The sequence below is a fragment of the Chinchilla lanigera genome, unplaced genomic scaffold, assembly GCF_000276665.1.
Source record: "Chinchilla lanigera isolate Chin_1 unplaced genomic scaffold, ChiLan1.0 scaffold00087, whole genome shotgun sequence".
NCBI lineage: Eukaryota > Metazoa > Chordata > Mammalia > Rodentia > Chinchillidae > Chinchilla > Chinchilla lanigera.
In genome coordinates this window covers 4,821,457-4,837,343 of record NW_004955488.1, presented here as the reverse complement: position 1 = coordinate 4,837,343, position 15,887 = coordinate 4,821,457, and the positions used below count along the sequence as shown (strand labels likewise).

General features: G+C 39.9%; 1 protein-coding gene across 1 annotated transcript in view; it reads left to right on the top strand.

The window, feature by feature from the left end:
* Lmbrd1 (LMBR1 domain containing 1) overlaps positions 1–15,887 on the top strand; it is a 104,567-nt gene that overhangs the window by 42,058 nt on the left and 46,622 nt on the right. Inside the window, exons 6-7 of the mRNA XM_005404466.1 lie at positions 5,837–5,925; positions 9,512–9,585. Of these exons, the coding sequence (XP_005404523.1) occupies positions 5,837–5,925; positions 9,512–9,585 (163 nt within the window). The remainder of the gene's footprint in view (positions 1–5,836; positions 5,926–9,511; positions 9,586–15,887) is intronic.

Here is a 15,887-nt window from a genome sequence, read left to right as displayed (position 1 = left end):
ATTGGCCGGGAAGACCAACTTTGCTGACCTCTTTGGTCACCAGTTGTGGCCCTTGTGGATGGAACAAGGGCCTCTCCAGGCCCCAAAGGAAGGCACACACTCAGGATTTCTCCAGTGCCCTTGGAGGTCTGGAGGAGGACTCCTGCCTCCTTGCCTGAGCACTCACATCCGACCCCAAAGGGAGGATGACACAATTTGTTTGTCTGCCTGCTTGCCTGCCTGATTCTGGTGAGACTCCTGGGGGCACTGCAGTTAGCCAGTGTGTCAGTCCTGCTAAGTTTGAGCAGAAGGGGAGTCTGATCAACTCATTAGTGAGGACTGCCCTCAGAGGAAAGGGGTTGGAATGTTTAACTGCTGAGTGCCTGTTGAATGAATGTGTGAGTGAGTGGGCTGGACAGCAGAAGCAATAGGCTGCTCAGTCTGTGCATCAAGACTGGGAAGCTGTGGTTGCACAGGCTAATTGGGCCTCACCTGCGGTTCCATGGTGATTGACATACGGCATAATGGAGGCCTCACACCCTTGTTAGCTAAGTTGTGCCAAAGTCCTCATGCGGGGTGCAGCCAGGCAGGCATCTGAATGGTCTCTCTGAGGGGCACCCACCCTTGTCTGTTGCGTCATCATTCAGGGTTACACAACACACATGTAGGATGTCAAGGATGGGAATTAATTAATCAAAACCCACAGTCCCTGACTGCAGGAAAAGGGGCTTTTACAGAGTTAGGAATGAAACCAAACCACTGCCTGCATCTCAAAGAAAAAAAAGGAAACAGAGGCCCATTCTTCCTGAGAATTCCACCTTGGCATCCTTGTTGGCCGCCACAGTTGCTGCCAGCACCTATAGCTTCACACCCCATTCCCGACTCATCTACTTCCAGCCAATTGAACTGGTTCCAGCTAGCCATTGCCTGCACTCAGCCACAGAGGCCCACCCTCCAAAACTTCTGTTCCGTGTCTATCCTTGTATGCCTACCCTGGTCAGATGGCATCATCTAATCCTCACCTGACTAGCTATCAGCAATTCCTTCTGAGTTCCACATTCTGACCAAGGAAAAATTGGACTGTCAGCCCCAATGAACAGTTTCCATGACCTTTCCAAAGGTCACCTTCCCCAGAAACAAACTAGTCAAGTGCTTCTCAAAGACTTCAAAAAGGGAGGGATAAAGCCCATCAACTACTTACCCAGAAACTTGATAAAAGAAAAACATCTGATGTCCATAAGAAAATCTTGTCCAATACACAATCAAACCCACTGGCTTGAGTTATAAGGGCTATGGACAAAAAACAAATGCCACCTCCATCTGCAAAAAAGCCTGACTGTCCAGGCCCCCTCAACCTGAACTTCTTGCCTTGTCAGACCTGGGTGGATAGGACAGCTCTAGGTCTATCAAATTGAGCCCCCAAGAACCTGTGGTCATTGCAAAAGTTAAGGACAAACCTGTGACTTTCCTAGAACCAGAACTCTCTGCCTTCAAAAGTTCCCTCTGACTAAACGTTACCATCACTGGGGCAGCTGGGACTCTTGCCTCTCACCCCTTCTGCTAGGCAGAAACTTGCAGCCTGGGAGGACATCTCACCAATTTCTGTATAAGCCAGTCCCTGTACCACTTCTTGGAAGAGACCTCCTATTCAAGTTGAAAGTGATCATCTCCTTTGCACCAAGCCAGTCAGCCTTTCTCCCATTTAACTCTCCACTTTCAACTTTGACTGTTCCCCAAGAGGAAGATGATGCCCGCATCAGCCTGAGACAGATAAATGCAATCCTGAAATTCTGAAAACTCTCCTCCCAGAGGTATGAACTAAAGACTCACCTCTGGGCCTGACCATTAACCCTGCCACCTCACCTTGACCCCTGCTGCTGTCAGATGTCACAGGAAGCACAAGCAGGCATCCAGCCACACATTAGCCTGATAGACCGTTAATAATCACCTTGGACAGTATCTCCATGCCATCATCAATGCAGCCATCACCTTGCACTCTGGTTTCTGACTCATACACACTTTTTGGACTGCTTTAGATGTAAAAGATGCCTTCCTCTGTGAGCTGCTCCTATAAGCTCCTTCAGCTGGGAAAATCCTGAGACAAAAGGCCAGCTCCCTTGGACTCAATTGCCATAATATGTTAAGAACTGTCCCACTATTTTCAGGGAGGTTTGGACAACAGATTTGACCAAGACACCAACACCTTCTCTCTGATACAACCTGTTTCTCTGTCTCTTCAGCTTCATCATGGTCCCCCAAGTAAACACTATAGACTGTCAAACTGCTAAAGCACACCTCTCCTACCTGTAAAGCTAGTTCAGGATCTCAAGCTGACATTGCTGCCATGGTTGCCCTACATATATATTGCCTCAGTCTTCTGCCAGCCACAGCCTGCTGGTATACTGCCTGGACCTAAAGAATGCCTTATTCTGCCTTCGATTGGCTCCTGTCAGCCCCTCTTCATCTTTAAATGAAAAGACCCCAACTGTAAACTCAAAAGTCAACTAACCTGAACTCAGCCTCCCAGAGGTTCACAAACTTGTTTCACTAGTTTCGCAGCTGATTAATGATAACCAAGTTGCCTGCTTGAAAGGCACAAAAGCTCTGTTATAATATCTGCCAGAAACTGATTATAAGAAAGAAACTCCAAAAATTTCTTGGAGCTGCTGGCTTCTATGGAATCTGCCTCCTTGAGTTCACAAAAACAATGATGCTTACTCAGACTGTCAGCCTCTGGGAGTGCCCAGTGGCCTACCTGTGCAAATACTTAGATCCAGGGCTGCCTCCCCACTTGGGCTTCATGCTGTAATAGCCACTGTCCTTACAACCGAGAAAACTGACAAGCTCACCTTGAGCCGAGACCTAACTGTCCAGGTATTACATGGTGTACTGGGCCTAAAAATGGACCCCCCTGACAGATGCTGAGTACACCTTGTTTATGAGTGGAAGAGGCTCTGTTAGAAATGAAATCCAACAGGCTAGATACGCTGTGGTCACCTTGGACAAAGTTATTTTGGCCAAAGCTCTCCTGCTACTGCTACCTGCCACCAACAACATCAAACCTATGCTCCTAACCTGCCCCCCACTGGGAATCTGATTCACTGAAACATCAACCTCAGCCAGAAAAACTTTACTTGACATTCCTAGAAGATCAGAGCCAGTCCTGCCCCCACCATTTGTTCTGCAACCTCAAGCTGCAGTGCTGGCACGTGTACCCCTACAGCCAGCTCAGGCTTCAGTGTCTGTGACACCAACCCTGACCTCCACTGGGCATATATTAGTGCTCATCTGCACCTACCCAGGCTGGCCAACACAACATAAGTTTATACGGTCATGCTGTGAGAAATCATCCCTACATATAGCCTACCCTTGATTATTGGCAGCAATAATCTGTATTTGTAGCAGAGATGATTCAAAAACTAATACAACTATTAAAGATTAAGTAAAAATTACATACAGCATACAAGCCATGAAGTTCAAAACAGTTCCCTACAGGAACAACTTGTAACCAGTTTAGCTAGCTGAGCAGCTGTACTTGAAGACACCCCTGCACAGAATATATCAACAGGTCTTAAAGTTTCAGAAATCCAGCTGTTATGGTTTGTGTCTGGATATCCCCCCAAAGCCTCATGCAGTTATGGGGTGGATTTCTAGAGTTTTTGATTGATCCATGGTCCAATGTTATGGGTATGAGTGCTACACCCTCCCTGGGGCAGGTAGTCTGCACGCAGTATAGGGAGGGAAAGATCCTGCTCTCTGCTGTTCATCCCTTGTGCTCTTGCTGCTTTTGTTGTTTTCTGCCGCCATGAACTGTTGCCCTCTGCCATGTGCCAGTCTGCCTTAGAGCCAGCCAAGTATGGGCTAAAACCTCCACAAACTGTGAGCTATATAAGCCTTTCCTTCCTTAATTTTGGGCGTTGGGTATTTTGTCCCAGCAATGAGAGAAATGTAACCAAGATACCAGCTAACATCTACCATTTTAGAGTTAAAAGAGCCCATCCAGGAGATTGGTGAAGAGTTTACTTGGACAGCTCCTCCAGGGCTCACTGTGAAGAGACTATGCACACAGAGCCCTGCTCTGTTAACTCTGGATGCTGACCAGTCCACACACAGCTGAAGCTAGAGGACACTGTTCACAGGATCCCTCCATACCTATTCCCCTTGATTTTTGTGCTGCTAACCCCGGTCCTTGCTTCCCTGCCCTCCTGCTAACTGTGATTTTTGCCTTAAACTCTACGGACAGTTGCCCCAACAGAATAGAACAATCAAACACTTGACCAAGATTTGATGAGCATCCAAGGCACACTGGACACTCTCCTAGATCAGATTAACCCCCTCACTACCTTGCCAGAGTAATGTCACAGAACAGACAGGCCTAAATTATATCTCTTCCTAAAAGCAACTTAGGGGAAAACTGTAATAAGAAAATCTTGGGGACCTTGGCTAGGGTTCATCCTGGGATCACTGACAAACCTAATGTTACTGCTTCTAGTTGGGACTTGTCTCAGAAGATGACATGTAATATACCTAGCAAAGATTTGCTGGGGAAACTAAAAGAGGGGGGAAAATGTACTAGAAAATGCCCCCCAGCCAGTGTACTTCATTTGCTTCGGTCATAGTTCCCGCTCCAGTTCCTCTTGATCCTGTGTCTTAGAAACAGCTGGTCCTCACTGTGATACACATTGTATAGGCCAATCCCCAATTGACAAGCCATTCTGCTTCTGTATTTCCTGCTTGCTTATCTCATTTAAGGGCTAGACCACTAGAGATCAGGGTCTGATATTTTAGGAATGATCCCGATCTATGCCCATTCATATAATTAAGTCTGCCTTCAAATCCTGGGTATCATTTGGTGTTTCTGCTTGCCTTTACACAAGCCGTAATGGTTTTTAAATTTAAAATCAAATTTTTAGGATAATTACATTGTTTTACTTGAAAACCTTATCAGAACAGATACCTTAATATATTGTTGAACCCACTGAGTGTTTCTTTTTTACAAAAGTGGTTGGATCTTAACTGCTTTGCTTATAATTATAATTGGGCTAGTAAGTCTTAAAGTTACTTGTTTCCTTCTAGTTTGCTTCTCCACATGCACAATTTAAAAGATACTCAGCCCTTTACCTTACTGTCCTGATTATCTTTTTGTTTATTGATCTGGATTAGATAGTAAAGTAGCCACACTTACTCTCTTTTGTGTTTTCCCCAACCTGAGCTGTTAGAGCAAATCTTAAGAAGCTAGCTCTGTCTTATTTCAACAGTCTCAATTGTCAACTAGATACTGTTTTCATTATTTCTATTGGGTAAATCTTGAACAATATAGGAAAATAGTAAAAAAAAAAAAAAAAAACACCCATAAGTTCACACTGTGAAATTTACCATTTATTGTAATGTATTTACCCTCTGTTCTTTTTAATGCTTATAAATCTATTAAATTGGTTGCATATACTTATATTCTTTTACTTGGCACAGAAGTTCTTAACCTTTCCTTGTGTCATGGACTTTTTTGACTATGTCAATCCTGTAGTCCTTTCTCAGAGTATTTTACTTACTTTATTTTTTGTTTTATTTTTACCAACCTACAAAGGTGTAATTGACAAATGAAATGTAAGAAATGAAATATATGGAGTTAGCAAGGAAACCGATTTTACTAACTGCAGTAATAAAACTTAAATTTATGATGAAGTGATTATATAGATAAGAAACATCTCACACCTTTCTGCATGATACAGATTATTCTTTTAAGGGAAAGTTGATTTTTGCTTTAAAATTTTAACAAAAAATTTAGTTTCAGATCATTTTTTTTCATTCAGAATTCTTTTGTAAAACCATTAAGCAAAATTATTTTTTTCCATTTTAGTGCTTTTGTCCCATTGGATGTTCCCAATAACAAAAATTCTACAGAGTGGGAAAAAGTAAAGTTCCTATTTGAAGAACTTGGAAGTAGTCGTAAGTATTGTATACTAAACAGATTAGGAGCTCTGTGTTCACTGAGGCCTCTGGTTTTTATATGGCATGTTTCTTGAATTTTGCATAAAGTCATTATTTTAAAAAGAATTTAATTTTCAAAGTGTTTTAGCATTAGAGATTTTTTTCCAAATTTTCTCAGTGAGTTCATTATAGACATTCGTTGTTTAAGGACTGAGTTCACACAGTGACTAGGTTGTTAATGAATTGGTTGTTAAATGAGGAATTGTACGTAGTATATACATTACAATATTCAGAACAAAGAAATGGGCAAAGGTAACTCCCAACTTGATGACTTTGCTTTTATTTGCACAACTCTTTACCATGCAGTACTGTAATGAATAACAACGTAAAACTATAGTACTGGACAGTACAGTCAGCAAAAACTACAGTACAGTGTAAACAAGGTGTACTGTACAAAGCAAAACATGGAAGTTCTGTAAACAAGGTGTACCAAACTGTAGAAAAGGAAAAAGACAGGTTTTAATTCTGGAGTGGCAGGCCGTAAGTCTGAACAGTTGTTAAATAGGTAGGTCTTAAATGAGGAATATTTGTATTCATATACAGGAATATTATTACTTTTTGTGTGCTGGTTCTGTATGCTGCTACATTACTGAATTTATTATTCTTAGATTATTAATTCTAAGAGTGTTTTGGTGGATGTGTTTGGGTCTTTTTCCAGAGGATCATGTCATCTCCAAATCACCATAATTTGACTTCTTTCCTAACTACACATGTCCCTTTTGTTTCTTTGACTTGCCTTATTGCTCTTGCTAGGGTTTTGAGTACTATGTTGAAGAGGAGGGGTAATAGTAGACATCTTTGTCTTGTTCTGGTTGTTGAAGGAAAAATACAGGTAAGTTCAGTGAGTAGGTTAAGAAAGATGCTTAGTCACTAAAAAACAGCTTTACTGTTAGAAAGTAGTATCAGATAAAAATTTGTGGTTGGATGTGATGGTAGTGCTGTAATCTCAGCACTCAGGAGTACTCATGCCATGAGTACAAGGCCAGCCTGGGCTATGTAGTGAGTTCAAGAACAGCATCAACTACATACTGAGGGGCCCTGCCTTAAAAAAAAATACACACACACAGACACACGCACACATATGTTTTTATATTTATATTTGCATACTATGACTCAAAATTTCATGAACACTTTGACACTGTAATGGATCTTCAAAAAAACCTAGAATGTTTATGTTTAAAATACATTACACTGAAAAAATACATTGCTTTTGTGAATATTTTTTCTAATAGGTACTATACATTCTTTGGTCAGTTTTCTTGCTTCTTGCTGAGACAATTTTCTTCTAAATTTTCTTGCTTTCCAGTAAGAATAAGGATAGCAGGATTGGTGTTTACTGTTGAATTATCAGGATTTGTATTGCTTGACCCTATTGCTGAGAAATAGAGAGCTTCCTTTCCAGCAGTTAACTCCTTCAGGTTTTCAAGTAACTATTTTTCTACCTGAGACATTATTCCATAATTTATACTAGTCCATCAATACTACTTGATTTGAATCAATGATTAGGTAGGTAATAATAATCTGATTTTTGTACTCTCTGTTTCTTTAGTATCTATATATCTGTCTCTATCTATCCATCCATAGTCTCAAATCTTAAAAACCACATTCTAGAATACATTTCACTGATCCCTCAAGATCTACTTTTTATGTCCAGAAACTATTCTTAATTTTTAGTATTTTTGTCTTTTCTATCTCCTTGAATTTTTTTAGGCATCTAGTATATTTAATTTTTAAAAACTATGCAGTTTTTACATGAAGCAAAAGGCATGCATCTTATATGTGCATGTGTACAATCAGTATGATCAGTAAAAGTGTGCAACTTATCTACATATCCCTCACTACAGAAATTTCCTCAGTCTGCCTATTTGGTTAATATTTTGCAGATGAGATAGCACAGTTATAATTTTGCTGGTATATTTATAATTGTATTTTTGAGCATATCTGGCCCCTTTCACTGAATAATGTTTTAAAATCTGTGTAAGTAGTTGGTTCCTTTTTAGTGCAGCAAAGATGCATTTTAAGACTGTATCACACCTTTGTATCAATAGAATTTATTTAGGTGTATGCCCACATCATGGGCCCTGCTTTATTAAGAGAATTTATTTTTAGTATCTTTCATGTCATTCTTTCAAAAAATGTGAATAATCATTAAAGATTAACTTTGAATCTTTGGTTCTGCTGATTTTTACTGTTAATACTACTAAGTTTTTGATTGGCTAAAATGTTAGCATAATTCTTCATTTTATCAATTCTAAGACATAATTGTTTATATTCTTATATATCTGCTTTTAATATGTATTTTATAAATGATGGTACTAAAATTACTGTCAGTGAGATATTTTAGTGGTATGAACATTATCTTTTGTTAAGACTGCTGTTAGAGCAGAAAAGTAACAGCATCAAAATGTCTTTGATTTGATAAAATACAATTTTAAAATATACTTTTAAAAACTTTAAAAAATTACACACCTATAAGCTCAGCACTTAGGAGACTGAGGCAGGAGGATCTCTGCCAATTTGAGGCCAGCCTGGCTTACATATTGAGTTCAAGGGCAGCCTGAACTGTCTAGTGAGACTGTGTCTCAAAAAAACCAAAAAATAAAAACAGCTTAAAAATGTTTTACACAACTTGTGAATTTGTTAGTATGCTCTTTTTATGTGTTATATAAATCTGAGACATGAGCTTTAAGAAGATCTATAGTTTTATTAGTATTCATGAAGATATTTACTAATTCAATCAGAACATTGTACTAGGTCTCATAGGAACTACATCTATACTAGGTCAATACATGCCCAACAAGATCTGTATTAAACCTACAAATATTTTTACTCTCATTTAACATGGGTCAGATGTTCATGGTAGTTTGTTTTGTAATCTGATATATTTGTGTGCCACTTCAGCTCCTTATTCATGGCTTTCTTTTAAATAATGTTATAAACCCTACTTGTTAGCAAAGTGTTCCTGTTTTTGTTGTTACTTTTGAAACTATTTTCTGTTTGTGTTTGCTTTTATTTGTATGTTAAATAGGCAATCTAATCCTTTCCAGTTGAAAAGTGAAGTAAGCTCTAAGATTTTAGTTTCATGCCATACATTACAGGTTTATCTGAAAATTTCAAAGAAGGACTGGGTGTATCAGGGCTGATCGAGGAGGGAAGGAGGAGTGAGGACCTGTGGCTTTCCTGCGTGTTGTTACTTCCCAGACTCTGCCCCTGGGAAAGCCCGGGCAGTTTGTTAGATCACTCCTTGAGTACCTGATAGTTCCTGTATCTCTTTTTTGGCCCGTTAACCCAACAGTACTTTTCCTCCTAATTTTTAGAGCTGAAGAATCTTAGCTGGTATGAAAGATCTTTCATAAATGATTTTGTGAAAGAGCCCTTTAATATCTCTGTACTTGGAGTTAACATTTCAAAGACATGGTTTTATGTTTATTTGACTCCTTAAGAATGTGTGAGCAATGAGTGACTTGTATCTTGTATGACTGGCTGAGTGTGAACACTTGGGGGATACACGTGTCCACTCATAACAGTGTTTCCCTCCCTGCAGATGGGCTGGCCGCACTGTCCTTCTCCATCAGCTCTCTCACCCTGATCGGGATGTTGGCAGCTATAACATACACGGTAAGTGTTAGGTAGTAATCGAGTTACAATGAGACAATCACATTATAAAGCAGCCTCTTAACCTTAGTAATCTAGTTAAGCTAGTTCTGTTTTCCTATTTAAAATGTCTTAGTTCTTTGTCAATTTTCCTTTGATTGTGTTTACTTTGGAAGATGGTAAATTTTTGACTAGTGACAAGTGTTTTATCTTTGTCTTGTTTACTTTTCTCCTTTCTGGGACAAACTACCGGACACCCGAAGTTTCAGGGGGAAAGGTTATTTAGCTCATAGTCTGTAGAGGTTTCAGTCCAGAATTGGCTGGCTTCAAGGCAGGGTGGTGCAGGGCGAAAGAAGACAGCAAAACCAACAGCTGAATTTAACAAGGTCTTTTTGCCCCTTTTCTGTTCTATCCAGGCTGCTAGGATTAGGGCGGTACCAAGCTGGCAATGAACTGATCGTACACCTTTAATCCCAGCATCACACACTCTGGATTCAGCCACCTCTGAACTGCCCCGACCCCCAAGTGCTTGAGGCTTTGGGAGGACATCTAGACACAAACCATAACAATCTATATTTGTGAAATATAATATCTGAAAACAGATTTCATGACTTTTGAACCTTGTAGGTGGGATATGTACTATATAGTGCCAGATTTCGATATCTAAGCAACTGGAGCTCTGAACAGTAAATTAGTACCTGTTACTGCTTCAGTAGATTTGTCTTACTTGGCGATGTTGGAAGTGAGCCCCCGGACTAAAATTGTTGGTGCCAGAAAGAATGCGCTCAGACAGTGAGCAGGAGAGCTCCACAAGGCAAGTTTACTTGTGCAGAAGGGTTCAAGTGCACTCAGACGTGAGGCGGCAGGTGTGCCAAGCAGCAGGAACCAGGATGTATAAGCCTTCATGCACGGGAAGCAGCTGTCCTCTAACGTCATTGGCTGAATTCAAAGGTGTACACTCTGTCACGATTGGCTAGTTTAAGTGCCTGAGTGACATAAGGGGAGGATCCAAAGGGTTGCTGCGAGGAAGAGCTGGGAACAGAAAGTCCTTGGCTGTTGATAAGCTTTGTATTTTGTGTGTGTGTGTGTGCCAGGAATTGAACTCATGACTTCATGCTTGTCAGGCAGGCGCTTGTGCCACTGAGCTATATCCCCAGCCTGATAAGCTGTCTTTGGTTTGCAGCTATGTTCTCAGAATTTAAAATGAATAGGTGTTTCCTGAAAGTCTGGTGTAAGGGGTAGGGGGAGCCTAGGGTAGACTAGAGTTTAAGATGGAAGTGCCCTGGTTGATGTCCTTTTATACAAAAGACAGGGCCGCAGTTTCTCCCAGAGATACAGGGCTTTTAAAATCAGGTACTTTATTACCTAGCTTGATACTTTTCTAGTATATACAGTCTAATAGTCTCCCACACTTTAGTTTTTGCATTTTTTCCAGTTTTTCTGCAAGTAGCAAGGTATGACTTATAAATTACTTACACACAAGTGTTCTATGAGACTTTTGCTGAAATTACTTAAGAGAAAAAAATGATAAATACTTCATTCTCCTGCAGAGTAGTACAAAAAACTTTAAATTATCTGGAACCTTTTCTGACTAATAAATTTTACATTTAGAGCAATCTAGATTTTTGCAAATAAGAAAAATTATAAGGAAAACATTTTTGGTGATTGTTTCAATACATCTTCCTTTAGGGTCATTGGTATAATAGCAGGATCTAGTTTTGTTCATGATCATTCATGTGTCATAATGTATACGGGAAGAATGTATACATTTTAATACGTTGCAGGTGCTAATGAGTACTGTTTTATTGGTGATTACTATGTTTTATTTTTATGTATTAGCATATGAGGAATTTGCCGTCTAATACTAATGGTGATTTCTTTCCATCGCAGAGAATAGATGTACAACATGTTAGTATTTACCTTCTAGGAAGCACATACGTGTAGGACACAAGTTAAAAATTAGACCTGAAACTCTAGTCACTATTCTATGGCTGATTTGTAATGCTAAGCTTGAGTTTGTTTTTTACCCTTCCTAGGTCAGTGTCTTTCTAATTAAATAGAATAGAAAATGCTTTCTAGGGATTTTTAAAGGTCGCGAGACACTATTTGTAAAAGTGCTTTGATCGCTATAGGGATATGAAAGAGCAGTAGATGAAAGATTAGTCAGAAAAAAACAAAGAGAAAAAGAGAAAAACAATAGATAAGGACATCGTGGAGAATGATGAAGGTCTGGGATGTTGCCCTCCTTGTAGTTTGCCACAGGTCTGTGGATTGTGGCTGAAGCTGTATGGCTCCCATAGCCGTGGCATTGTGCTTATTTCCTTAGTCCTGGTTCCCACAGGGAACCAGGAGAAAACCTGAAGGACCTGTGCTTCGTGGCTGCGTTGCAGAAGAGAAACTCCGAGCTTAGAGAAGCTGTGTTTTCACATGGACAGCAGATGTGCCCGCGCTGTGCTCTGGAGAACTACTTTGGCATCTACCAAGGCTACTTACTTTACAGTCCTCCTTGAAAAGATAGTACAGAAAAGAAGGGCCATTAGTACCTGGCTTATAAAATGTGTAGAAGCAAAAGACCCGTGGAAAATTGTCTCCCAGTGGCCAAGAGGTGAATACTATGAAGCAAAGCAAGGCAGCATAGGGGATAGGCAGTAGTGAAGATTGATGCTGTGACAGGACTGCCAAGAGTGGCTGTCCTGGCAGTTAAGCAGACAGAAGAACAGAAAAGCCAGCCAGGACAGGAGAGTGCAAAGATCCCGCGGTAGGCATTGTGTGCTCTATTCGGATAGTCACAAGGAAGCAAAGCCGTTGTGGTAGGAGCTCAGTGAACAAGGGAAGAGAAAAAGTTTACATGAGAGGTAGTGAGAGTTCATGTTGTGTAGTACCTTGAAGACCCTGACTAGGATTTCAGATTTTGTTATGACTGAGGTTATAAAGCCTTGGAAGGTTTTGAATGGAAAAATAATGAGATCTCACATGTTAAAGATATTAATCTGGCAGCTCAAAATTATAAGCTATAGAGCTGGAGAATGGGAGTGGAAAAAAATCAGTGCAGTTATTAAAACTGGTAAGAAAGAATATTATTATAGAATAGATATTTTAAACTAACATAATGCTTTGTACCATTCAAATTAAAGCTTTCAAAATTACCATTTAAACCAAGTATAATAATCATACTAAATAAGTTAAGTTAGTCTTAGCTTTCCAGAGTATAGAGGGCTGGGCTTAAGGACATTGATAAAGCAGCCAGAGAACCTTATCATAAGACTGAGGCTGGGAACCAGACAGACCCTGAAGAGTTACTGTATGGATAGGGAAGGGCCACTTAAGGCCTGAGGCCAAGGGAAAGAGCCTCATGTAATAGCACAAGTCAGGTCATCTCTGAGTTTTAAGTTTTCTTGAAGCCACATAAGCAATACAATCATGTATATGGTGGAGAATCTTAAATATGCATCTTATGTTCATAGATCCTTTGGTTTTTTTCCCAGTATCGGAAATCGAACTCATGACGTTGCACTTGCCAGGCAGGCTCTGTGCCGTTGAGCTAAATCCCCAGCCCCCATAGACCCTTTAATTTGTTTTACCATCTAAATGTTTTCCTCTTTAATAAAGGAAGAGTATTTGAGTAGTACATTGTGAGGATTTGATCAAACAACTAAACAATACAGCAAGTTTTAGGGTCTGTTGACCACTCAACTAAGACACTATTAACGTAAACATTCATAGTTTCCAATGGGTCAAACTATAGTTTTCCTTCTTTTCTCTCTCAATGAAAGTCAACCAGATGCTAAAACTGGTTATTTGAAATTTGAATTGTTCAAAGGTGAGTCAATCACAGAGGCATTCGTAGTTAAGTGATGGTTAGTTGGAGTTGGAGGCTAGGGTTAGACAGATAAGTATCATTTAAATAGCACTGTGAATACACTCAGAGCTCAGTACAGATGTTGTGCTGTGAACTGTGGTTTAGGCCAAATTTTTCAATCTTTACTTTTTTTTTTAGTCCATGTTTGCAGTGCATAATGATGACACTCCTCTTGGGGCCTTCGTGCGTGCACTTTGTACTCTTGGTTCTCTTTTCATTTCTGCCATCTCTCAGTCCCTTCCCTTTTGTGAAACATTTGTCTACCTATTTTCTATTATCTGTCTTTTATTTTGATCTTTTATTTTTATTATCTGTCTTTTATTTGAATTTCTCATATAAGAGAAACCATGCGCTATTTAAGCCTGTGTGTTGGGGTTTACTTCCCTTAGGATTATGGCCCCATCCTGTTTATGAGGGTACCATAGTGTGTCTAATGAGCTCCAGTCATGAGTGTGAATCTTGGTATGAAATTTAATATCCTGTCCCTAGCTTCCCATCTGTAAAAATGGATCAATATGGTAAATTACTCAAGTTTCAGTACAAAATAATTGAAAACATTTACAAAGAGGTGGTTTTACTGTAAATAGGTAGTTAAGACCACTATTTTTGTTTTTTCTCATAACGTATTATGGAAAAGCTTGAATATTGGACTTTTCATATGACTTAGCATGTGAGAGGTTATAGTATATTGTAGTGGATTGACAACTGGTGGTCAACTTACAACCCCAGATGAACTGAGTAAGCGTGGTGCTGAGTGTAGGAGGCCCACCTGGGGACTGTTGCCAGCAGCACAAGAGGCAGAACTGGAGAAGGAGAAGGACGCTATTGGGAGCGGAGAAAGGCTGTTGGGAGCTGGTGGAAGCTGTAAGGAGCTATTGGTTGTTTTGGAGGACCTTGTCATGGTAGCTTTCCTGATGAACTTGGCTGTTTTCATCCTCCGAGGAGCTTGGGACCTCGTTGGCACTGAGAATAGCTTTGGTTCACTTTGGGGGAGCTCTGTCCTCACTCTGAGCATCGCTTCCTGGCTCCGGAGGGGAAGAAGGTGCACAGGTCAGGCTCCTGAAGGAGCTTGCTGCGTTGGCTTCCTTGATCATCGGAGGAGCTTGGGACCTCACTGTTGCTGAGGATGGCTGTTGTACCTTTCAGGAGAGCTCTGGTTCTTCTGAGCGTCGCTTCCTGGCTTCAGTGCAGATCCCTCAGCCTGCTAGCACAGATCCTTCACCCTGCTGGCACAGACTTCCTAGATTCTAGCACTGACCTTTGGGCCTTCCCAGTGCATATCTGTGAAAAAGGGCTGCATGAGATATTGTTATTGGCTCTGGGCCTCCAGTTGGATTTGTGAGAAGCATTGTTATGAGCTGTAGGTCTTCACCTAGACGCATGCAGGACATTTTTGTGGGATCCAGGCTCTCGGCTGGATTCCTTGGTCTTGGTGTGTGGACAGATTTCCTGCACTCTTCTGTATATTGTTCTTTGGGTGATTCTTATAAATAATCATATAAAGTATGTGTCCTGTATTATATTGTTCCTCCTTGCACAATAACCCCCAAAACCAACATATACATTTTCACAAAGAGACCTAACCTTGATATAAGAACCAAAATGAGAAACTAATAGAGTAATTTGACCCCAAGTGCAAATAACTAGTTAAATGTAAAATCATGTCTGTTACATAATTTGGAACTAAATTTTTTGTATGAGGCTAGAGATATTTTACTTTATATGTCAGTCAGATGTGAATATCGTAGATAATGTATTTTTGTTAGGTTAGAGACTACTGGACTATTTAAATCTAACTAAGATTTTGACCAAAGTATCAGGTCATTAGAAACAGCCTGATAATTAGGTGCTCATTTGTAGAAGAATGTCAAATACTATATGAGTTTGCCTATTCTTTAAGCTTAAATTAAAAGGAAACTAATACTTTTTTAAAAAGTAAAACCTCCAGGCACAAATGTCTCTGTAGAAATTTTAATTTTTTTGGTGCCACCAAGTGGGAAAATGTTGAATAATGATATTTTTATGCAAAATGCATTATTTAGGATACTGAAATAGAGACAGTTACACTTTTTAGAGTAGAACCATATCAATAAAACTTCAAATGTGGCCTCCAAGAAAAACACTATTGTCATAATATGTACAGTTAATGGAAGATGAAAGCTAGTAGATTAAAGAAAATTAAAATGATAATTTAAAGGTTCAAATACAGAAATAAAACATTTAATGTTTGCTTTTTGTGCCTATTAAAGGTTTGTGAAAACGTTCAGTGTTTTCTTTTTGTGCCTATTGAAAGTTTGTGTTAGTAAGAAAGACATCATAGACTGGCTAGTTTAAAGGACAAGCATTTACTTCTGACAGCTGGGAAGTCTACCCTCCAGGTGCCGGCAAATTGGGCATCTGTTGAGACCCCACTTTCTGGCTTGCTGTCGGTGTCTGCTCTTATTTTTCCTCACATATTTAGAGGGCT